Below are 26,443 nucleotides of genomic sequence, written 5' to 3' on the forward strand. Positions count from 1 at the left end.
GTAATAAGGCAAATTACTTTTGCATTACTGTACACAATAAATGAATACAGCAAATCTATTTGTCTCCCTGCTAGTTGGGCTAGCATTATCAAAATTCTTTGTAAAGTGTGTTACAAGGTGTGAAATTCCAAGCATACATAGGATATATAAGTAATGCCTCAATTATCTGGATCAACATTATCCAACACACTTGAACCAAGGCTCCAAAGACACAGAACATGTATATACTTCAAAAAGTTTGAACAAACTGTCCTCTGATGGTTGGCAATGCTGCATGGCCTTATAAAAATGTTGTAACACTGCTTACATTCAAACAGACTGAGAATGGCAGTGCACACAGGTAAGTAATGAGTGAAAATGATTTTTAGAGTGTTATTAGAATTGTTACTTTGATAAAATTGTGTAAATTATACGATTGTGTTGCATACGAGAGAAAAAAAGGGATTTATTTTTTGTGTGAACAATACGATGTATTTAACAATACATGAAAAACGTGTAGCCTCCGGAACTAAGTGTCGTATACAAAAGAAAAAGAAGGGAGTTGCTTTATTTTGTTTTTAAGTGTAATTTATGGAGTTTATTTTGCATAATGTTTTCAGTTTACAGTATGATGGTTGTTTTTATAAGCATATTTAGTGTTTACAGCTGCAAATGAAAAACGTGCTGCCTACCGAACTAAGCGTCGCGTACAGTATAAGATAAAAAGGAGGGGGTTGCTTTTTTGTTTTTAAGCGTATTTATGGTGTTTATTTTGTTACCAATATGAGAAAATAAAAGCAGAGAATTACTTTGCATGAGAAAATAAAGTAGAGAATTACTCTGCACAAAGTTTTCGGTTTAAAGCGTGATGGTTGTTGTTTATAAGAATATTAAGTGTTTACCACTATGTGGTATTGATAAGGTTAGTTGATGGAAAGGTTGGGAGTTGCCCTTGCACACCTCTAGATTTTTTCACTCGCCGTTATCTATTAATCTGGATAATTCAGGGATTACTGTATTCGGTGGGAGCAGTCTTACGACCTACATGAGAAAATAAATCTAAATTCCTTTTGATAAATACAATAGTTTATACAGTACATAAAATACTACAAAACTTTATGAATATCACAAAAAGTCTCTCAATTCTATATATAATTTTACCATATTTAATTGGAAGGTGGACTTCACAATACATTGCATGGGACTCAGGGAAGGCGTTTATCGTCAGGACATCTTTGGACTCTCCTGTAAGTTCAATGTTAACGTCTTTGCTTGATGCAGACGAATCTCCATAAACATATACAAGAGCTCTATCAGCATCTGGATACTCCTGAAACGTAGATACAATAAAAACAACAAATCATTCATGGCATGTTAACAGTGCAGTAAACCCCCCTTATTAAAACCCCTCTAAAAACACTCAGAACTGCCTATTTTGTTAGTTTAAACACAAAAAAATCTCTAAAAATGCTTAAACCTGAGTATTTTAATAGTTTTATCACAAAAAGTGCATTTAGTCATGAAAATTATATGAAAATACAGTAATTAGTGAATATTTCTCATTGAAAAATACCGCGAATGGGCGAATTTTCCGCGAATAATGGGTATATATGTTCCACAGAGAAATCCGCAAACAGGTGAGTCTGCTAATAGTGAGACCGCGAATACGGGGGGTTTACTGTAATGCAAAAGTAGCAAAAATGTTGAATTCTTGCAAACATCCAAGAAAGCTGTGCTTGACTAAGTAAAATTTCATATCTGCAAATGCTTCTATGAAAAAAACTATACTTTATCTAACAACCATACTGAGACTGCTGCAACAACAACATAATTATGTCCTCTCTAAAAGCATTACAGTTGGTGAAATGAAGAAAACCCTATTATATTTCTTGCATGAAATATATGACTGCAATCCTCCATGTAAGAGGAGTTGCTAAACATGGCAAGTGTGACATACACACTCACAGACACAGAAAGACTGACTGACCATTACCACTTATACACATCTATGAATAATAGTCTATTTTTGTACTAAGTTTAACTTAGTCACTTCTATAAAATACAAGAGGTTGTGTTGACAAGGTAGTGAGAAACACTAACAGCCAGAAAGTAAGAAGAGCCTTCTTCATGCCAATCTACCTTTGTACTAAACTGAACTAAAATTCCTTCAGCAGTGTAAGAGGAGATACAATGACAAGGTATAAGCTTGACAGACACCAGAGAGACATGTGAACTATCTCCCTTCATGTACATCAGTGCATGATTATCTACCTTTGTGGCAAGTTTATATGACATCAATTCAACTGTGTATGAGACTTGCAATGACAAGCTAAGCATGAAAAATATACAGGTCGACAGATAGACAAACTACTTTCATGCACATCTTTGCAAGGCAGTCTACCTTTGTAGCTAGTTTAATGGAAATCCCTTCTGAGCAAGTAGGAGTTGTGAACCAAGTAAGTGCAAAAGACCCATTGGGCAGACAGATGTAGGATCTTCATTGTGTACATTTCTGCATGAATTTCTACTTTTTACCAAGTTTAACATCTTCATTGCGTACATTTCCGCATGAATTTCTACCTTTTTACCAAGTTTAACATCTTCAGTGTGTGCATTTCTGCATGAATTTCTACCTTTTTACAAGTTTAACAAATATCCCTTTAATCTAGTCCACCTCTGTGCAAAGTCTGACAGATATCCCTTCAATCACGTAGGAGTTGTGATGACACAGTAAGTGTGACAAACATGGTGATGGATACACAAACAATATCCCTTCAAGCACATGTAGGCATTTCTGTCTACCCTTGTTTTAAGTTTGACTGAAATCCCTTCAGTAGTGTAAGGGGAGCTGAGATAATGAGTCAAGTATGGGACATGCAGCTGGATAGATAAAAGGATGATCTCTTATCATGCCCATCTATGCAAGAAGACCTATACTTTTATCCTAAGTTTGACTGAAATCCCAATTAGGAGTAGCTCTGATGAAAACGTAGGTGTGACAGACACACTGATGGAAAGACAGTGTATTTTACGAGAATAAAATCACTGCTTCAAGGAACATCACTAGCAAAATAAAACAAACCTTATTCTACAGGACAAATTCAACCTTGAACTAGAGTACGCCAAACCTGACTGAAAAGATGACCTCAAGTTTTATACATCATTCTTTAATAAAATAATGTTAAAGACTATCACATCTGGAATGTAGTCTGAAGTGACAATTTCAGTTTCATAAATGTGGCATAATGAGCCTAACAGAGGGTACCTCAAGTTTCTAGGATGAGAGAGAGAGAGAGAGAGAGAGAGAGAGAGAGAGAGAGAGAGAGAGAGAGAGAGAGAGAGAGAGAGAGAGAGAGAGAGAGAGAGAGAGAGAGAGAGAGAGACCAACTCACATGAGGATTGGCAGGTTTTATGATGCAGCCGACATTGCCTGTGGTACGGAAGGTTCCAAATCCAGGATTAACATGAAATTCTTCCTTTCTTAACTGAACAAAACCACCAGCTTTCTGTGAAAAATATTGACAGCGTTGAGAAAAATGATTTTGCTTCTTAAGTGTTGTTCTGATGCATTCTGTCATGAAGACTGGATGTATTTTTCTTGTGATGACCCTCATTCTCTATAAAGCTTCAGCTTCTCCAAAAGGATCTGAAAGTATAGAATATATGTTGTTAGTATTAAAGTATAGGTCTTCCATAAATCAAGTAGAGGTACAATATTTAGAATGACACTTTGTAATTAGGCTGTTTATCCAACACGCAATCCTAAAATTCAAACAAGCAGTACTGATTTATAGAAAGCAAAACCATAAGTGATTGTAATTGAATGTTCTTGCCATCTACATGTTTTTGCAATATAACTATTTTGTAGCAATGCCACATCATTTACCAACCACATCTACAATACCATACTTTGTCACCTGCAACAAGGCTGCGCAAAGGAGCTAAGAAGGAGAACAAACCATGGACTATTTGTACTTTGCAAGTTTGTTGTTTTGCAAAATTATGAAGACACTTTGAGGGGTCATTCTGTGATAAAAAAAATTACAATTCTTATGATTATGAAATGAGAATACAAGCTAGGGGAGGTTCAGGCAAGCCCCAGATCCATTTCAGGATGGACCCAGCACCCTATGTTAGGTATGGGAGACTTGGGTTAGCTCTCATCCCTAAATTTCAATAAATTTATGGTGCCCTACCTATGGTTAGGGAGTCCAAGGAGATTGAAACCACCTGTTCTGGTAGGATCAGGCACCCCTAATTAGGTTAGGATGCATCCTTGAATTTAACTAATTTTTCTACTCTCCACCCAAAATCCCCAGTTTCCTAGTGGTTCTCATTGCCTGTTAAGTTGTAGTTGTTAGGAAAAATACTGAAACATTGTTCATTCTGGTGAAACAGGGTTTCTAAGTTTGAATCTGATTTTGAAGAACTGATATTTGTTTCCACTGGAAATGCTTGGTTAACCCATTACCTAACAGTAATGGAAGGGACTCTACTGGAAAACAGTTTTTGTGAGGGAGAATGACTAAAAATGTGTAACAAATAGGAATGTACAGTAACCTAATCTCATATAAAACACTGGTTCTTACCTTACCTAACCCTAGAGGTACAGCTTCTCATTAGGGTTGCCTTCTTCATTCGACATATATGTTACACAAGCTAACCAAGTGTTTGCAATGGAAATTAATACCAAATTGGTATTATTTTATAAGTTGCCAATACACGACATGAAACTGTAACCTACATTTTTAAAATGACCTCTTCACCAAATTACGACTTATAAGGTAAGACAATACCTGTCCCCCAACCCCTTCCATAGCTAATATGGCAAAACTGTAACCAATAAACACCCCTAGGTTACGGGGTATTATTTTATATTGGCAACTTATAAAATTTTACCACCAAATTTGTCAGACTCACATAAGAAACTGTCAGAAAAGCCAATTTTAGAATAAATGTCTTTGTTGTAAATTATTAAAGGACTCATTTCAGGGCAACGGCTGGGCTACATTGTTTCGTCATTTTGGGAACAAATGAGTAGCCTAGTAAGAACAGTCCACAGCACAGACTGAAGAGGAAGCTAAATTTCGATGTGAAATTCCCAACGCACATGAATACTGATTAAGAAGTATCAATGAATCAATCACAAAATTCACTACATAACACACGAACGGACAGACAATACTACACATTAAACGAAAGAAGTATTCTGTAGTCACTGCATCAAACACCACAGATGGCAAGAGGGGTTGGCTGCAAAATGGTGGGTATAAACATACCCAAAACCTCCACGGAACACCATTCCTACCAAGACATGGCACGATGCCCTAGGCATGGTTAGATTAAGGGAGATTAGGTTCGAATGCATGAGGTTTTTCGCAATTTTCAGCGTAAATACAACCATATATGGCCCCTGGTCTGCAGTTGCTCAGGGAAGAGCGATCCCATAAAATGGCCTCATAAAGTATACATACAGTGATTGTAATTCGCGGAACCATTCCATACAGTCCGCGCAGAGTTAATACTTACCAGGTTACATTCACGTCTCCCACAAGAGTATGTAATTTACGAAATTTACGAAATCTACACTTGCCAACCCTTCGGTCACCTTTGCTTTACGCAACCCGAGGAAGCGGTAACGGGAGTCATCGAAGATTTGGTGCATTAGTAGTAAAGTTGAATTAGATGCTACGTAACGGCACATTAAAAGGTCACTCCATTTCAACCACTATTTACTGGTTAAAGAAAAAAACAATCTCTGGTTTCCACAGTTTATAAAACAAACCTGTTTTGTCATAGTCTATCAACTAACAAATTTCCAATGTCAAATTTGTTTACACTGGAAAAAATGGAGGATATTTGCATATAGCCGTCTTACCCTACTAACAACAATAAAAATTGGGGGGTAACTTGCGTTTTCATAGATTTATATAATATTTCAATCAAGAAGTATTTTTCTACTGACAAAAAACATCTTTCAGACGTATACATAAGATCTCTGTATCACTCAGAAAAATGCACATAGGTTACAACTGACCTCTGAAAGAGGAAATATGCCTATGACTTACCAGTGAGGCCGGTGAGTAGCAGCCATTGGCACTTTGACTATTTTTTTGGACCAGTGATTCAGCGGTTGTGGCAATTCCCCCCGTGTTATGGTAAAGATGGTTTGTTCATTTAGCAGCCTTCCGTCCTGAAACGGGTGACAGACATTTTGTCGTTGCAAAATGCCCTATGTTGTCGGAGACGATCTAATGTCGATATAAATGGGAATGTTAAATTTCTTTTGAAAGGGTATATAAAACCTAATCACCCTAATGGGAGTGATTGGAGGTGTCTCACCTTACCTTGTGTTCCATTGGTGAGGGAGGGGATGGCAAAGAGCGGATGAGTGTTTCACAAACTTTGGTGAATACTGTTTCAAAAAAACTAATACCAAACTGGACGCACCCAACTAATTCTGACCAACCGACTTAACTCAAAATCGTGACAAATGTGTTCTTAATTTACAACCTTTACATCTATAATTGGAAAAACGGCTACATAATCACTACGTTGCCTTGATGTTTGCCGAACCTTTAACTTTGAAAATCGCCAAATCTCAATGCCTTTAATCATTGTCTTTTATTATTTTTATATATTTGGAGAACTGCTGCACATGAATAGCCTACAATCTGGAGGATGCTGCATGGCAAGAGGTCAATACAGAATCTATCATCTGAATAGATTAAAAGGGTCCTTGGGAAGATGAAAGTGGACAGGCCGAAGGCCCATCAAGAACAAGAAATGTTATAAAACCTGATGAGGGGAAGGAAGAGAGGTAAGAAAGTATGACTTTGAAATACAGTTGTCCCCTGTGTAGTTCGGGGAGTGTTCCATGAACCTTCATGAGTAACATATCCAAATGGGTGGCAGAACAGGACAAAGTCAGATAAGGCAGATTTTCTGCCATGTTGGCCTCTGCAACCCTACCCCAAACCTCAGCACACAAGGATCCAGGGATGCAATGCAATAAGGAATAAGACTGGCCTGAGCACATTACGAAAATATTATAGATGGTGCTGGAGGAGAAGCTAAGAGAGATGGTTAAAATCAATAATTAACAATTAGGTTTCACGCCAGAGAGGTCAGGAGTCGATGAAGCCTTGATAATGAGGCAACTGTAAAAAACCTTGTAAAAAATATTTAACCACTCACGAGCATTTAAAGATAACTAAGTTTGCCACAAAATTTTCCCCTATTTTGAGATCACTCTGCTTATCACCTTCCATTAAAGGTCATGATTCAAATGAATCGGCCAATCTGCAGTAAGATATCGGCTGCGGATATTTGCCGCCAGTTCAAACAAGAATAAAAAAAAATAAAGAAGCCAAACCACACAAGTTAAAAAAATATATATATAAAAAAGTCAGATAGAACCAAAGATGTTTTACGTTGCACCAGCTTGGGTTTAGCTATTTAAGCTACCTTAAAGATCTGAACTTACTTTAATCTGTCTCCTTTTTCGGACTAAATAATGGAATTGAATGAATTAGACTTGAATAAATGAGAAGAATAAATTGAGACAGGAGAGAAAAACGAATCGATAATAAAAACAGATGACTCGAAGTAAAACTGACAATTATAAGTTTTCCGAACACTACGCATCTTAGCTCGAATTATTTTTTATTGTAGCTCACCACCTCCGATAGCTAAAGCACTTTTTTGTCCAAAGTTGTCCGGTATCTGTCTTTCTGTCCTACAGCTGTATGTATGTATGTATGTATGTATGTATGCATGTATACCTAGAATAAACTTTCCACATTTCCTACATCTCCGGAACCTCAGGATCAATGTCAAGCGGACTTGGCCCGAGGCACTTTTGGGTAAAAGGGATTCAAATGAAAAACGCAGGTGAAAGTTTCCTTACGTATAGTAGATTAGAGTTTGTGTAAACTATGGTCCCCGGGGGGCCAGGACGGGACCACAGTTGGGGTCCCAAGTATTATAAATTTATATTTAGGATAAATGTGACGACTAGGATAACGGGCTGAAACTCGTTAAATTAATACACCAATCATCCTCATGTAGAGTAGATTCACGTTTGTCAAACCTAGACCCCCTGTGTCCATAGTGTCTAGGGCTGACCTTTGACCCATAATAGGAGCCCAAAGTTTTCCATGGGAACATGAGAGAAATCTTAATTATTTACAGCACTTACAAGCGCATTTAGGTGGAACAGGCGAGCAGTGTGGCCCATGGGCCTCTAAAGAGGAACCGTCAGGCCACATTTTTCCAAATTTGCTGTGCAGAAATCATTGAATCTCGGATTGCACGATTTTGGAACCTTCCCATCCCCACTACTGCCCGACTTTGGAAATCTCTTAATGCTTTCGTTTTCCATTACTCGATTAATTGGCAAGCCGTTCTCTCTCTCTCTCTTTCTCTCTCTCTCTCTCTCTCTCTCTCTCTCTCTCTCTCTCTCTACGCAGGGTCCACAGAGAAAGATGTTAATCAACAAGGTAGATTAAAAAAAAAAAAAACAGTAATGTTTCTTGTATTATGGCTAAGGCACCGAGGTTTTCATTTTGTAACTTATGAAAATCATCAACGTATCTACGAGTACTCACTGTCGACTTCTCTTCCTGTCATTTATTCCCTTTATCATTCTATTTTATTCGATTATCTTGCTAACATTTGCCATCAAGGCAGTTTCATATAAAAGGCGGTTAAGTATTCGACTCCTTGCAGTTGTTTTATATACTATTTTGCTCGATTTGCTTTACTAATATTTATACGCAAGGACCAAGAGTAATTAAAAGCTCCCGCCTGTATCACTCGCTGCAACAACGCCAGCGCCTCCTCCAGTATAACTCTTTGAAGGGCCCCTTCCCTCCAGCCGTTCTCCAGACAATCACCGCAAGACGCTTCCTTCGTCAGGCACAGACTACCAATAAGGTCCTGACGCAATTAAGACGAGCGAGAACAGATCTCTCTCCCTACACTTTGTATTATTGCAATGGTGGACACGCAAGTATGGGACGAGGAGAATTAAGTGAATTTTTTTGCACTTCCTCACAAATTATTTATTCATTTATTTTTTTTTTATTGCAGAGGCCGATGGGATGGGGAGCCTAATACCCTCATCCAGACCATGCCTAAAGGGCTCACTAAAAAAGCAGGATAGAAAACTTCAAGGGGGGGAAAACGATAAAGAGGTGAGGTTGAGATGCTTTCCGAATGAACCCCATGTGGGCAAAACAAAAGCCAAAAACTTCGTCAAAAATATAACAAAACTTAATTTGAAAGAAAACCAATCAATATTTTACCACATATATCGACCAGTTGGCTGCAGCGTGGGCGGAGAGAGAGAGAGAGAGAGAGAGAGAGAGAGAGAGAGAGAGAGAGAGAGAGACAGGAGTGATCATATTATCCTTCTGGATGAAATCATTCATCAGATGCAGTGCTTCTACTTTTTGGTTACTAAGGGACTTGTTCCAGCACCTCTTCCAGCAGAACTTCCGAATTACACACCCTTCCCATTCTCTCTTCTTGACCAGACCACCTCAAAACACTCCGATTCTTCATACTACGTTTGCGTGGCGAAATGATGCTTAAGCAACAGAATCGAATCCTTCCGTGACGACGCTCGACTGATGTGGAACAGATAGCCTGAAATTCGACTTTCTGTCAAGAGAAAAAGATCAGTGACATGTCGAGAGGACCCAGAACCTGAAACATGGGTAGTTAGTCGACTGGGAAAGACCTGCCGTCGTTGATCTCCATCGCAAAGGTATATCGGTATCGGTGCACTCTCAAAATATTTCAGAGGAAACCTGGATAACTGTTAATGATGCCTCCGGAAATGACGATTGTACAATAATAAGGGCCTCATTCTCAGTGGTCCTGTTTTTGAAATACGCTTATTTTTGGTAAAAGGGACTGTAAAAATTGGATCATCTATCTTTAAATATTGAACTATGTCTTGGATCTAGTTTTGCCAAACTACCTATGAAAGACTATTTTGGGGTTCGTCTAGGGAGTCCGTGCAGGCCTTCATCGGGCGGTAATCCTCGACCTTTGTGCATTTGCAAGGGGGAACTGTCGTATTTATCCGGACAGGACGAACACCGCAGGACTTAGTCAGCATTGCACATCTTTTGGTTGAAACGAAAGGGTAATCCATATTAGACGGATCGAGCAAGACACCGTCGCAGCCACTGACTGAATCTTGCGACAGAGTTGAATTAGAGAAATAACAGGGGCGACGGCCCTTGTAGAGTGACATTCTATCAACTTTTAATGCTTACGGTTTTCAAAAGTTTCTTGTTGTACAATACAATATTTCAAAAGCGCATCAACATCTGGTATTCACGACCTTTAGAGAGTTAGTGAAAAAGGTCATAAACTAAATAAAGTTCATAGATTCTTACGTTAATTCACTAAAGGACGTCAGCAGTAAAAAATATAAACAAACAGGCGCCATTATATTTTTACTTGAGAAATGCAATGACGTGTCAGGTAGCGTCCTAAGTTTAGATCAGCATTTATTTTAATAAATTAAATTTTGACTAATAAATTCTTTATTTATTAACAGTTCACAATTAAATTTTTAAACAGAGTAGCCTACCTGAACCAAGCACAAATAAATGATTGGCTCCACCATCTGCTACCTGTCAGGTGTGGATTTTTTATATCCTGCAGTCTGTATGTTTGTACTGTCGCCCTAGTACTACAGTTCTCAACCTTTTTTTGGCCCATGCACCCTTTCCCCATATATGTCAGAATGTGATTCCCACCCCCACCCCCTGTCCAAAACTGTCTGCCTCAAAAGCTGCATTCCAAATAATATGCAACAAAATACTAACACTAAATACACAAGTTAGCAGAGAGAAAGCCCAGAGTGACCTCTCTCAATAGTGCGGACCTATGCGTACTGCGTTTTGTGTGGCCCCAGAGCCAGTTGAGTCTGCAAATCTGTGGTCACAATTCCCCCCAACTCTGAAATCCCCTCTCCCCTAGTTAAGAGCCACTGCCTAGCATATATATTGTGAATTTCTACCACTGTGTATCAGTCCCTCGTCAGTGGCTTAGAAATGAAGCCGAAACTGGTCAGGCCCTACGCCCCAGTCTTTGATTTTTTCATGTGATTATGATTATAATATATACAGTATATGTATATATATGTATATATACATACACACACACACACACACACACACACATACACACATATATATATATATATATATATATATATATATATATATATATATATATATATATATAATGAATGACCCATTTACGCACTTTTGGACTGCCAGTGTATCTGAATCCTGAGGCATCACTAACAAAACAAGGCTTACAAAATATAAATGCACTAGACATAGCTTAGTTTTCAGTTTTTAATTTGTTAATTTTCTCTCATATCATTCCTCCCTGTACAAGGCATTCCATCGACTATCCATTATCCAGGCACATCAGGGTAGGTGCACTGATTTTACGTAGATACGCTACACATCTTTTTGGATGTGCAACTATAATATTTAAATATTTTATATATCTAAGTGTGTGTATGTATATGTATATATATTATATGTATACACTATATATATAATTTTATATATATTACGTATATAAATATATGTACAATATATTCAAATGCCAACTCTTTCAGATCATGAGATGCAATAGACGAAGTAGCCTACTGGAACACTGACTGCTCTTTGGCAGAAACAGCATGTCTTGTGGGGGTACTTCAGTCTCACTCTTGTGTTGTATCACAATGCACCTGGCTGAGTTAACGATTAACTGCCATATACCCTTCTGACAATTCTGACTAACTGAAATGCCCATGCCTAAGAAGACAAGTCAAGGGGGACAGAGATTTACCTGGTAGCAAACAGACTGGGATTCCAGATCCGTCGGGGAGGGCTAATCTCGGATGGTGAATTTATAACCCGGAGGGAGAGATATTTCTAATTCTGGTCTCTGGAATTCAGGCGGAACGAGACTCGCCTGTCCAAACCTTCTTCTATCTATGCAGTAGCAGACAAGCCCATCTTCTTCTGCTCAGAAGAGGTGCTCACGCTCTTCTGAGACGATTGCCCAGAATTTTCACTGTAAGCACAGAGATGTGTTGTAGCAGCTGCTTGGCACATTCTCGTCAACTCTTGACAATTAAAATGGAAAATCCATTTCGACCTGCTGGAAGGCTTCTAAATTTTCCTGTGATGGGAGACCAGAAGGGAAAAAGCAGTGTACTGATAAATGCTGCGGACAGGCAGGAAACAAGAACTTGAAATATGTTAGCATATCGCAGGCAATTACTGAAAGGAAAAACTGCAATGTAGTGAGAATTTACATGGGCACCTAAAAAAAACCAATAATGATTTGCAACAGATTAACAAATGGAAAAGCTCTCCGGAAAAGGGAAGGAAGTTCGTGTATATTGAAAAACAAACGATAAATGGCAGCAACAGCCAGTATCACGAGGCTAAGGTAAGTCATACAAAATCCTAAAAGACTTGCAGGCGATCTAGGCCTAAAACGCTGGCTGAAAAAGAATGCGACTTGAAATGGCGAGAACGAAACTCAACAGGACGAAAGAAAACCTAAACAAAATTCAATGGTAGTTTTGGTCGAGAGGACCTCCGAAAATCAGTATGAAAGGGAGGCTACCTTGAGAGACTGAAATGATACTGGCGATACGGACGCTACGAATTTTAATAAAGGACACGACGGGGCCGAGGCATAAATAAGAATGTCAAGAAAAGAAAACGAGACAACGAATATGCGATGGCTGGGTCATGTCGTTAGTTGGGAGAGCATGAAATATGGCGGTGGAATCACGGAGGACCCAGAAGATGCAGTCGAGGGATGTGGCGGGAAAAATGACGTGAGGATTCTGGACTTTATCTTAAAAAGAAACAGCGACAAAGTTCGTGGGGGGGAAAAAAAGAAGAAGACACTCCAGCTTCCGACGTTACTTGAAGAGAGAGAGAGAGAGAGAGAGAGAGAGAGAGAGAGAGAGAGAGAGAGAGAGAGAGAGAGAGAGAGATCATGTGAGATGAATAAGGAAATGGTGCTGCAAGCGCCCTCAGCACTCTCCATAAACAGGGACGCCAGAAAAATAAAAATTCTGAGGGTTTGAGAAATGTAATCAGCGTCTGTTCTTCCAAAAGCGAGACGGTATTCAACTCAAGATATTATAGCTTCGTGTGTGTGTGTGTGTGGTCGCGTCACCTAACCGAGAATATTGTATGGAAATAAGTTCATCAATTAGTGTTCCTCATCAAATAAAGATTGAGAACAAAAAAGAAAACCATTTAGTAACAAAAAGAAAATTTTTTTTCCATGGGTCTCTGTGGACGAGATGCTTCGTTATGATGCGCAACTTTCATCACATAGATTTGTTAATACTCAATCGAATTAATCATTTCTAATTTATATCTGAAGTACAGACGTGTACTTGATAGATTCATTTCTACGAATTGTCTAAAAAAAACTGGACAGTGCAAAGCAGCTGATCTAGAAATAAATAGATCAATACAGACCATGTAAAGGTTGCTAAACTCAAGGGAGTTGACAGGGGGTTGCATATTTATCCATGTCTATCAGCCTTTTTGTTAGTTCATTTGTGCACAAAATATTGAAAATAAAATTGTTGGTGAATTTTAATCGAACTCTGGTCAGTTTTAGAAAGGGATTGTGCTGGCTTTGTCTGTCCGTCCGCACTTTATTCTGTCCGCATTTTTTCTGTCCGCACTTTATTCTGTCCGCCCTAAGATCTTAAAAACTACTGAGGCTAGAGGGCTGCAAACTGGTATGTTGATCAACCACCCTCCAGTCATCAAACATACCAAATTGCAGCACTCTTGACTCACAACTTTTTATCTGATTTAAGGTTAAAGTTAGCCATGATCGTACGTCTGGGGCCGCTATAGGTACCAACAACACAGAACACAGGTCACCACCGGGCCGTGGCTGAAAGTTTCACGGGCCGCGGCTGAGAGTTTCATTGGCCGTGGCTGAGCGTTTCATACAGCATTATACGCTGTACAGAAAACTCGATTGCGCTGGAAAAACTTCGGCTCATTTTTTACTTGTTTTGTTTTATTATCAATGCGAAAAAAGGTATATTTTCTCAGGATTTTCTGCCAGTACTGCGAGCGTACCAACGACATATTTTTAATTTAGAACCTCATAATGGCCAATTTTCAGAAATGCTCAATTTAGGGCGGTGTTGTAAAATGCAGAATATCACTCACTTATTCCAAAATGATTACGAGACGGAGAAAGCAGTCAAGAATACCAGAAATGTGCCGAAAAACAATAAATAGGACGATAATGCTGATGAAATTAATAGAACCATGAAGTCACTGAGATTTAGTCTTGACACGCAACGCCGCAGATATTATTAAGAAATAAAAGTGTTTCAGTCATCAACTGATGTTGAACGGACAAAAACTAGTTATTAAGATGGCATCTGAATGGGAATGCAACAACACTGTCTCGTTGCGCGGTCAATAAAAAAAAAAAATCCCTTTTCTTTGCATAGTCAGAAACCTAAGCAAACAGCCGGAAGGTATCTCTCTCTCTCTTGCTAAAACACGGTATTGTTCTGCGTTTCTAATCTTCCATTTTGCTCGCGGGCAAGAGCACCCACCACCGCCGCCACAGGAGAAGACTCCGTTGATTTCAATCTTTTTACTTAGAAGGAAACTGAACGGGACTTTGACGAGAAAGGAAGAGAAAACCGACTTGCGAAGAAAATAAAATAACATAGAAAATGCGAACTGCAAAAAAGGAAAACTAGAGCGGGAAAACAATAGATTGAATATAAGATTTACGCCTGATGCCAAGCGGTGGAACCCATGAGGTTATTCAGCGCTGAAAGGAAAAATGAGAGTAAAGGAGATTTGAAACGTGTAACAGGAGGAAAACCTCGCAGTTGCAGCAGGAGGCAACTGTTAGGAGAGGGTGGAAAGTAAGATGGAAGAAACAGAATATGAACGGAGGTACAGTAAAAGGAATGAAAGGGGCTGCAGCTAGGGGCCGGAACTGTTAAGACGGAAAGTACCAGAGACCACAGGTCAATAGTACATGGTTACCAGGAAAATTTCGAGAATAAAGAAACATGAATAATAATAAACAGCAAAGTAACGAAGAACTCACAAGAAGCACATGCGAGGCATTAAAGAGAACTTGGCTGCCTTTTCAAACGACTGCAAATGAAAGGCATACTGTAAGCACTGATGAGGGTTATTTACTTCTCCTCCGTGCACTGTTTTCTACCTTTTACTTTTCATAGGTTATTCAGGCCTCAGCCCTCTCATGAGATGAGTAATAATAATAATAATAATAATAATAATAATAATAATAATAATAATAATAATAATAATTGTCAATTAGTTCATCAATTTCTCCACCAGCGACAATAGCTGATGAAAAGGGAGACACTTAACGTTTGAACGAAGCTAAACTTATCACTGATATTTCAAATGGAAGAGAAATTGGAAGAAACCAGGGTTATGGTGCACTATAGTCTATTTTTTTAAACCTGGCAAACTTGCACTTAGTTTTCTCGCCGCTGATTGGATGGACGTTCTGTTGTCCGAATCTCACAGTTTCGTTTTCACACTATTTCAGAATTGCGATTATACGGTCATTGAGCGAGTTATGAGCTACGTTATGTAATGTTATGTAAATACCAGTTGTAATAAACGTAAGTATTAAGAACTTACATACTGAGTTATTATATGTTAGGGTGGGTTGGGTTACAGCATTTCACGAACTGCCTGAAATTTCAGGCAGGTAGCGAAATGCACTCGGGGGACATTTGATCACCCAGGGGCTAGTACTAAACAGGGGGAAATACAACTGACCCCCCGGGGACTGGTAAGAAACACGGCGAAACAGCGTAGGTGAGTCACAGTTTCGCCGTGTTTAGTACTAGTCCCTTGGGGGGATCAAATGTCCGTAAGTGCATTTCGCTATCAGGCAGTTCGCGAAATGCTTGGTTTCGCTATCTGCCTGTTACACACACACACACACACACACACACACACACACACACACACACACACACATATATATATATATATATATATATATATATATATATATATATATATATATATATATATATATATTGTTGAACGATTCTATCTGTTCTACAATAGCAATAAAATCCTGACACATTATAATTCATTATGATAGTTTTAAGCCATAGGTAGGATTTCACAGAAGTGCCAGGCATGCAAGCTTACAAAATGATGCATAATAAATCTACAGTCATTATGAAGAACCCACCTGTCTCCTTGGAGAAATTGGTTGCTCTCATTAAAAAAATATTTAAAGAAATAACTTTCAGAAACACTTTACGCGTATCATTAGTTTGCCTACGTACATTCTATATGATAGAAAGTATGTGATACTAACAGTCTAATAGCAATACCAAGAGAGAAGAGGACGGAAGGATGCGATATCTACAAAAGGACAAAAAGAGAAGACGATAAACAAAGAATCCCCAAGACCAGGAGTTCCGAGAACTTTGAACAACTTCAGTTCCACTCCTTTGTAGCCACGTACTGTCTAGTGGTTACGAGAATGACTGACAACGTGATGAAATTGTTACAGTCGATGTATGTTTGGAGCTCGTCTCAATTTATAACTGTCACACAATCATACCCTATCATATATACCCTAATAACTATTCTCCTTGCATTCTAATGCATTTTTATTTATCTATTAATTTTTAATTTATCAATTTCAGGTTCCATATAATTTATTTATTTTCTGAATAATAATAATTTTTATTTTTTTAATAATAATAATTTTAATTATACATTTATTTTAATTATTTATTTATGTTTTATTGAAGAGGATGGAATTGATTTTAGATATGGTCTTATGAATTTATTTTATTTTATTTATTTGATAATTGCTGATAATTTATTTTGTTCATAGTTATTTAGTTATTAGCAACATCAGCCCTGACGAGAATAATAATAATAATTTTTACACACATAATACACACACAATAATAATAATAATAATTAGTGTCAGATTGATGGGCATGTTTTAGTGGGCATGATATTTATTTCATTTTTATGCCATAGAATAAATTTTAACGAACGAGTCTTTAACTCTACACACGTATTTAGGCAGGGGCAAAATGTTTATCACCAAATCTTTCTCACCGTAATGAAGACGATAAAATGTCACATGAGCGTTTTGTGAGATGTTTCTCTCTAATATTTCTCACGCTCTATATGGGAGCGAAACCCAATGTAATCAGCTGGCCCATATATAGATTGATCGTCTTAAAATTGTCAAAGTTTTAACAACTATTCTGAGACGAGTAAATAGCTTGCTTTTTCTGATGTCCATGAATGCCCTCCTTGCAATGAAGAGTGATAGATTTAATATCTCATCTGAACCAGACGGGTAAATCGAACACTTTCCATAATGATAATGTCACGTGTCATCTAAAGATAAAGTACTATCGAGGAATTTATCGGCAACTGTATCAGAAACCGTGAGTATTTATAAGGCTTACTTTTTAGTTATTTTTTTATTTAACGCTTAGGGCGAAACATTTCATGTACAGATTTCCTTAGCCTAGGTTCAGCCTTTATATTAATTCAAGAATTTACATTTATTCGCAACCTCATCAAGTGCCTTTATTTGATTTGATTTTACTCATCTGGGGCGAATCTTTACACATCCTGCTTACCGAATCGAAATATTTATGCAAACCTTTCCTTTTCCTGGTGTCCGGAAGCGGAAGACATCTTCCCTTGCTCATGCATTATTTATCAGGGTAATTTCCGAGATATGGACTGCTCCAACGTCACGAGCGAGAGGGAGCTCCGGTCTATTTTCGATCGAGATTTCCCGACGAATTATTTCATGAAGTTCCTAATGGACGGAAACAAGTACGTGCGCACTCTGAGCGAAGGCATCTTCGGCGAGAAGACATTTGAACAGGTCATCATCACAAATGGGGTCCTGGGTCGAGTGGAGCCGAAGGCTTTGCTCGGCAGCGTCCGCTCGCTGGGAAATATTGAACTCACGTCAAATGAGCTGACGTATTTCCCTTCCGAAGAAATACCGCAGTACAAAAACATATGGAGCCTGAGCCTACGTGACAATAAACTCACGTCCTTGGCGAACATTGTGTCCCAGACCCTCATGGACATTAAATTGGACGAGAATCCGATGGGTCGCATTCCAGTTGATTTCCTTCAAGAAGTTCCCGAACTTCAGATCTTCAGCTGCAGTTCGTGTGACCTCAAGGAAATCCAAACAGGTACGATGCCCAAATTCTAAAAGCCATCCCCTCTCTGTTACTATTTCTCTAAGGCATTATTTTTAGTTATTTCATTTTTGTTAGAGTTGAAGGAAGGCCTTTATTTTTGCACACTTTTTTATTTGAACACACCCAAAGAAAGTAATTATTCAGGATTTTATCCTGCAATAACAATAACAATACTGCTACTGAGTATAACAATATAAAATTAACTGAAGTAGGATTTCATAAGACCAGTTCCTCTAGAAATCCATGTCCCTGTAGATATATGGCCCAATCAATTAGGGACTGATATTTATTTATTTATATATATATATATATATATATATATATTTATTTATATATTTATATATATATTTATATATATATATATATATATTTATTTATTTATACATACATACCTTCTTTACTTCTGGGGTTATTTATTTTACTTTTCTTCAATTCCTGACATTTATTAATTTTTTAATTTTTATGGAAATTTATTTATTTTTTCTTTAATTCAGCATATATTTACTGTCTTCTCTTCAATTCCTGAGACATTTATTTTGTTGCTTGGATTTATTTAGACATTTGGTTGTCCTTAATTTATGTAAATATTTACATCTTCTCTTCGATTCCAAGGACATTTACAGATCTTCTCTCCAATTCCAAGAACAATTATAAGTCTTCTCTCCAATTCCAGGAACATTTATTTATCTTTCCAATTTAGGAACATTTACAACTTTCTTTATTTATTTATTTATTTTTATTTATTTATTTAGACATTTACAAGTCTTCTTTACAATTCCCATTTTATACTTTGGAGAAGTCTTCTCCTCCAATTTACAAGTTTTTCCAATTATTTTCAATTTAGGAACATTTACAAGTCTTATTTTTATTTAACATTTACAAGCTCTTTAATTCCATGGGACATTTATTCTTCTCTCCAATCCCATGGAGATTTACAAGTCTTCCCTCCAATTCCAGGAACATTTACAAGTCTTCTCTACAATTTCAGGAACATTTACAGCTCTTTCCAATTCCATGGACATTTACAAGTCTTCTTTCCAATTCCATGGAGATTTACAAGTCTTCTCTCCAATTCCAGGAACATTCACAAGAGCACCTCAACTAAGATTCGTCGATCTGGGATACAACGAGCTGACTTTTCTGCCAGAGGGAGCGTTTAGCTTAGCGCCATCTGAATCATGCCTGATTCTCAGCGATAATAAGTTGAGCAACGTCGCAAAAGGAGCCATTAACGGTCAGTAAACAAAGCAAAATCATGACACCACAAGGGAAATGCTTCCTTTTGTAGCCTCAGTTCTATAATATTGTAAGGAAGTTGTATCTTAAAGTTGTCTTTGGAATATAGCAGGAGATTACGTTGAATCTTAAGGCTTTAAGATTTTTCAAACAATTTGTCAATATTTTTCAGTCGATATAGTTTAGAGGATGTAGAGGAATTTCAAGACAAAATATTTTTTTACATGATTAAATTTCCAGTTTTATAGAAAACCAGACTGCTTACAATTTCATGAAAGTTTAAGAAACCTAATCGCTAACATTTTAAAAATAAACAATTTGCAGAACCTAGCCAACTTTACAGTTATTGCAGTTACCTCCAATTCTTTCGGCTACTTTTGCAGTAAAGCACTGAACTGACATTGGTGTGATCTTTGGTACTTGCCGCTCTCCCAGTGGACCCAAATAACAGGGGGAGAAAGGAGGCAGCCACCCTGCTCGACATACACAACCCCGTAGCCTTGTACACATGCCCATTTACAGAGCAGGTCACCAATCCCAGTCCCAATCAACCGACTGACTTTGCCTTGAGCTCTCAGAAAACTACATTCCCCCCTTGGATTTCCTGATCAGTTATTTCTCCAGCATTCATGTTCCCCCGTCTGAACCTCTCCATAGATAGATAGGTAGATTTGGTGACCATAAAATTACAATGCTTTCATAATTACAAAAAAGATTCAAAATTATAATATTTTCTTATCTTACAAAAGACAAGTTTTTAGTCCAGTTAATATAAAAATATCATACAAAACGACTTTGTGAAATTGGGAAGCACTCCAGAAAATAAAAAAATAAATGGCATTTATTTAGACAGCGTTCAGTGACACCAGGAGCTTAGGTGGGTTAGTGTGTAAGACTTTCTTCTTGGCCTTTGAAGGGAGGATTGTTGTTTTGGTGTCCATGATCCTGAACTCACAGTGCCTTAGGTCATTAAGGTCACAGCCATGGTTAATGGGGTATACACCCCTTCTCAGTTAAAACTTTCTCCTAACCCCTGGTTTAAGGATGACAGAGAAGGTGTACAATTCATTCCTGATCTCCATTTCTTATGCTGCTAACACCTCCATGAATTCTGCTAAAAACATTAGTATTTTTTCTTTTTTACTTCAAAGGTAAAATTTTCCCATGCCATAAAGGAAACGAATATCCAGTTTTTGGATCTTACTGAAAAAATTCTGCTCCTTTGGTAAAAAAAAAAGTTCTAAACCACTGAAAATACTTCAAATATTCTGATATTTTATGATATTTTGATGACAATATGAATGACGGCATACACTAATCCCGAGATACATTCAGTATATAACTGCTGTAGATGATAATTTGACAAATATAACTTAATAAAAATATTTGCTGTCACCTTGAACACAGAGATGTTCAAAGATGGTCTTTATAAAAGACCTCAATGACAAAATGAATATCGAAGTATTATGGAGGATATTCATAAAGGTACTTGATATTAATATAAATATCGATGTATTCTGAAATGAATTCACAGTAACACTCGGTGACTCTGAGTAAGGAAACACACCGAGATATTCTTTTAAATAACATTTGATGGTCATATCAGTCTTTCTGTCATATGGACAGGTGTCACCTTCGATCTGGAAATACAAGACAACCAGTTTGAACAACTATATGAAGATGTCTGAGGCCGGTCATGCAGAATACAAACTGATGTCTCGCTTCACAGTAAGTTGATTATTCCTTTCTGAAGCACCAAGTGAAAATAAAATTCACACACACACACACACACACACACACACACACACACACACACACACACACATTTATTTTTATTTATCACATTATATATATTTATATATTTATATATATATATATATATATATATATATATGTATGTTTATATATTTTCTAGGCTTTCATGGGGCTTACTCGAAGAATTTGTTCTTGCGTGATAGGTGAAAACTGGCCCCAAACAAACCTAAAGAAGTTGGACAGTTAAATAGGGCTTACTCGAAGAATTTGTTCTTGTGTGAGAGGTGAAAAACTGGCCCCAAACAAAGCTAAAGAAGTTGGACAGTTAAATGATAAGAGATCGAAAGAAATGGATTTTTTTTAAGAGACTGATTTTTAACTTAACTGAGGCCAACGGAGCAAAATTACCTTCAGTAGCGTCTACAAATTTATTTAAGGTACACTTTTCGGCGGTACCCCATCCGAGTCTATTCGCCTTGTGCTGTTGGACAGAGTTCTGAGGTCCACATCAGGCCTCTTATTCCATTCAACACCTTGCCACACTTACGATCCGCGTTTAAGCACGGGTTCGATGATGGCATTAAGACTAGCTTAAATCACTCGACCCCAAACCGTAACAAAACTCCGACTTGCGGAATTTTATTTATCTTCTGCGATTCCAGAATGATCCCAGACTTATTGCTGTCCTTATCGAAGTAAACTGTCCTCTCCCTTGACAGAGAATCCGCTGCTTTGCGACTGCGACACGGCCTGGCTGATCACCGACCAGGATATCGTGCAGAAATATCTGGGAATCGGGGAATGCAAGAACGGGACCTATTTGCACGAGCTCGATCCGGCGTACTATGAGGAGGTGTGTTGATGGAGGACGAGAAACCTTCACGGATCGTCGCCCTTGGTTGCGGAAGGAGCCTTTGTTTGCTACGGTATAGGTGCAAAAATATATATGAGTCTTTAAAAATTTAAAGCGTTTAAAAACTGAAGTCTTTTAATGAAAGCTACCTCTTGTCGCGTACTTATTCAGCCGTAACCATGATCGCCATTATTCGAAATGTGCGATCAGGATAGAATAGAATGGAATGGAATATAAAGTTTAGGCCAAAGGCCTAACGCTGGGACCTATGAGGTCATTCAGCGCTGAAAGGTGAATTGAGAGTGAAAAAGGGCTTGAAAGGCGTAACAGGAGGGAAACCTCGCAGTTGCACAATGAATCAATTGTTAGGAGAAAGTAAGCTGGAAAAAAACAGAATATGAACGGAGGTACAGTGAATTATTATGAAAGGGTTTTAGGGACTTAGCGTATTTAGTATTTATTTTTATTTCATGAGGTTTATCTTTACTAGTTTATTTTTAAATATGCAATCAGTCTCAAGGAACGGGCCGAGAAGCACATTAATCTGTATGATGGGCTTCCATAGCGCAGCAGGTCCAAAAGCGAAATGAAATAAGAAACAGCGAATAAGTAAAACAGCCCAAAATTAATGTAATGATAAAACCTCCATTCCAGAAGAAGGTATGAAAACCGTAATAGCAGCAGAACGAGTCGATGTCAGAAAGAACTTTTTACATTTTTACAACAAAACAGAACCGCGCATTTACCCACTTTTTAATGAAACTGGAGAGATGACTGGCTTGGAAAACTAGGGCATCCGTACTTATTTATTCTGTCCGCTCAGATCTTAAAAACCATTTTTTATTTAGGTCTGCAAATTATTTATTTGATTACCCGCCCACCAGTCAAAACATATCAAATTGCAGCCCTTTAGCCTTAGTAGTTTTTATTTGATTTATTTATTTATTAGCCATAATCGTGCTTTTGGCAACGATATAGGATAGGCTTTACTTATTTATTGTTATTTATTCACTTTATTTTTTTTATGCAGCATTACACCGAGAGCGGTGGCCTTGATTATAAGCTGTGGAGGCTGTACAGAAAACTCGATTGCGCCGAAGAAACTTTGGCGCATTTTTTACTTGTTTGTTTGTGTATTCAAAGACCTCTGGAAACGCTGGTATGAAAAACTAAGTATATAAGGTTAATATTTTTTTTATAAAGAAATTTGGTGATGCTGGCACATGAAACTAGGTATTGAGTGTATATTCAAAGACGCCTATAAATGCTGGCATAAACAATTGGGTATACAAAGCCAATATTTTTGTTCTATTTTTCGGTGAAACCCGGAGGTTCTGGCACGGAAAACGCGGTGTTCACTTATATTATTTTTCTTTCATTTTTTTAAAAGAAACCTAAGGATGCTGTTGTTAGATTACGATGACCTCGAACCAGCACGAAGAGATGCTGGTATGGAAGAATTTTGAAATCTAAGCACCGAAAATACGTATTATCTTTCGTAACACGGATGAACAGAACATGGTCAAGATTCTCGTGAGACTGGCGTTTTATAAAAGTCATTTATTTATTTTATGAAAACTTATTTTACATTTAGGGTTAGATTTATTTTTTACCTAATCAAATTTTTGATCACCGCATATCATATTTATTTGACGAAAGAGTCAATAATTGTGTTAAATAAAATATCTTCTATGAATGTGCAGGGAGGGTTCGCTCTGCTGGCGGCAAATCTGCCCTAAAATGGAAGACTGCAGTCTCTGCAAAATTTTCGAAATTGAGATATGCCATCTACTGTGTATTAGTGAAACGCTAATACACAAGTTACTGCCGCTTCAGAATGATTCTTCATGCTTTTCAAAAGTATTTAGGTCCCATTTGCAGTATCTGCAAAATCTTATTTATTTAGATATGCCACCATTAATTCGGGAACACTAATCATTTTTATTTATTTATTTATTCAGAATGATTTATTTATTTTTACGAGTATTTTAAATTTATTTGCAGCATTTATTTAAATCATCGAAACTGACATTTACCTATTTTCATTTACATTAATTTTTAAGTTACTTAGTTTAGAACGATTTATTCAATGCTTTTTACGAGTATTTATTTTTATTTGTTTATTTAAACGTATTAATTCAAGGGAGTTATTTATTTATTTTTATCATTTTGTATTTTTATTTACTGCAGTTTCCCATTTTTAGGCAGAAATCTCTCCCATTTATTTATTTTTATTTATAAAATTATTTATTTTTTAGATAACAATCGTAGCTTTAACGATAAAGTTAGCTGTAACGACTCCGATGGGTCGTTATGCAGGTTCTTAATATACTAGGACGGGGCTGTCATGACTGACGGCAGATGCAACAAACAAAAGGAGGGGAAACAAAAAAACAATAAAATGAGCTAATATTAATTTATTTATACATTTACAAGTGAGTCAGGTCTGCAAAAGATAAAACCATAAATACAAAAAGCAAAAAGGCAGCACTAAACAAAATCCAGTTAAAATAAACAAAAACAGTAGTTTAAAAAAAGGCAAAATAAACAAATAGCAGGCAGAAAAAATACAAACATATTGTCCTCCATCGGGTCACCAAGACAGCCCTTTGCTGCAGAACAGGGACAAGACCTCACAAACCAGAATACCTCATGGAGACGCCAGGACAGCCTCACGCTTGTCATCAAAGATGAGCAGCTCGTGGTCACACGACTACCATGGTCACACTCCACCTCCTACGACGTGCTCCACTTCAGAGGGCGTGCTCCAATTTGTTGCTCAAAACTCGACCAACGTCGACCCAAAACTGCCTGCTGTTGTTGCCACTCCGCTACATTCGCTGCCCTACCAGACCTGACTGACGAAAGTAAACCGCAGCTCACTGATGAAAACATCAAACAAAAAAAAAAAAACTTGAAGGTAAGGGAGGCAGCAATCCACAAAAGGAACGAGCGGGAACCAGCAGTTCCCGCAAAACCATCACTTAACGTGACACCTTCCCAAAAAGAAAAAGATTATTTTTTTTTTTTTACATCATGATCCTCCACGCCGTAAATAACCCCGCAGCTAAAAACAGAGCCATCCTGTCACGGTCACATTGTAACGACCCGAGTGGGCCGTTATGCAGGTTCTTAATATACCAGGACGGGCTGTCAGTGACTGACGGCAGATGCAAATAAACAAAGGGAGGGAAAATAACAAAAACAATAAATGAGCTTAATATTAATTTATTTATAATATTTACAAGTGAGTCAGGTCTGGCAAAAAGATAAAAACCATAAATACAAAAAAAAAAAGGCAGCACTAAACAAAATCCAGTTAAAATAAACTTTATAACAAAAGTAGCTAAAAAAGGCAAAATAAACAACAGCAGGCAGAAAAAAATACAAAACAATGTGCCCTCCATCGGTCACCAAGACAGCCCTCAGCCAGTAGAAACAGGGACAAGACCCTGCACAAACCAGAATACCTGACAGACGTCAGGACAGCTCACGCCAATATCAAAGATGATAGCTCGTGGTCACACGACTACTCATGGTCACACTCCACCTCTACGACGTGCCTCCACTCAGAGCCGTTTGGTTGCTCTAAAAACCTACCAACTGACTCAAAACCGCCTGTTGCTGTTGCCACTGTTACCTTTCTGCTGCCCTTACCAGACCCGACTGACGACAGCAAACCGGCAGCTCACCACGAAAGCATCAAAACAAAAAAACTTTGAAGGCAAGGGAGGCAGCAATCCACAAGGGGGAACGAAAGGGAAACCAGCAGTTCTAAACCATCACTTAACGTGACATAGGCCTATTCATCACATTTTCATTTACGCATCCGTCAGATCTCAAGCACAGCAAACCCCCTGATCTCAGAGTGCCGAGCTTCACAATGCAAGAGGACGAGAAGATTCATCAAGCGCCATCTATATATATTCTCATTTTTCTTATGCCTGAGGGGATGATTCAATATACGTCAGCATCGAAGCCAGAAGATAATATTTATCAGTTCGAAATGAAAATGTTGTTATTGACATTTTTAAAGTGATTTCTGGGAGATTAGTTCTGGAGACTCTAGTTCAGGGAAAGATTCTCGGAAACTTCCGTCGCTCCGAACGATGTACTACTTCCAAAGATTAATTTGTTATTTCTTTTTTTTTTTATTCGGAGATATTGATTATCAAGATTCTTACGTGCTTCTAGAAAAGACTGGGTACTGCAGGTTATTTGAAAGCCTTGAGGTAATTCCACCTTTCAGCATTTTAGTTAAAAGAAATGAATTTTTTTTGTATTTATAAAAGAACAAAAATTAGGGGGCTGGAGTG

The 26,443-nt window shown here is 37.7% G+C and overlaps 2 protein-coding genes across 4 annotated transcripts in view; one reads left to right on the forward strand and one right to left on the reverse strand.

Annotated features, from left to right (window-relative positions):
- The window catches only part of LOC136836384 (protein FAM185A), a 279,836-nt gene that overhangs the window by 17,167 nt on the left and 236,226 nt on the right, over window positions 1–26,443 (reverse strand). The window contains exons 1-3 of one of the 3 annotated variants that reach the window (XM_067100579.1): window positions 6,048–6,162; window positions 3,372–3,625; window positions 1,141–1,309 (exon numbers count right to left, since the gene is read on the reverse strand). In XM_067100579.1, coding sequence (XP_066956680.1) covers window positions 1,141–1,309; window positions 3,372–3,593 — 391 coding nt within the window. In that variant the 5' untranslated portion in view covers window positions 3,594–3,625; window positions 6,048–6,162. Of the gene's footprint in view, window positions 1–1,140; window positions 1,310–3,371; window positions 3,626–5,508; window positions 5,646–6,047; window positions 6,163–26,443 lie in introns of those variants that run through there. The other 2 variants (XM_067100578.1, XM_067100580.1) reach the window with 2 other exon arrangements.
- Window positions 17,720–21,248, forward strand: LOC136836520 (oplophorus-luciferin 2-monooxygenase non-catalytic subunit-like). The gene is made up of 3 exons (XM_067100899.1): window positions 17,720–18,274; window positions 19,362–19,517; window positions 21,146–21,248. Exons 1-3 carry the CDS (start codon window positions 17,800–17,802, stop codon window positions 21,205–21,207), a joined length of 693 nt encoding a protein of 230 aa, XP_066957000.1. The 5' UTR covers window positions 17,720–17,799; the 3' UTR covers window positions 21,208–21,248.

The sequence above is a fragment of the Macrobrachium rosenbergii genome, chromosome 56, assembly GCF_040412425.1.
Source record: "Macrobrachium rosenbergii isolate ZJJX-2024 chromosome 56, ASM4041242v1, whole genome shotgun sequence".
Classification (NCBI taxonomy): Eukaryota; Metazoa; Arthropoda; class Malacostraca; order Decapoda; family Palaemonidae; genus Macrobrachium; species Macrobrachium rosenbergii.

Bases quoted from the DNA above. Each gene is read 5' to 3' on its own strand.
- LOC136836520 (XM_067100899.1), top strand. From the start codon at position 17,800: ATGGACTGCTCCAACGTCACGAGCGAGAGGGAGCTCCGGTCTATTTTC. The intron at 18,275-19,361 runs GTACGATGCCCA...CTCCAATTCCAG, and splicing joins CCTCAAGGAAATCCAAACAG to GAACATTCACAAGAGCACCT. The intron at 19,518-21,145 runs GTCAGTAAACAA...TCATATGGACAG, and splicing joins CGCAAAAGGAGCCATTAACG to GTGTCACCTTCGATCTGGAA.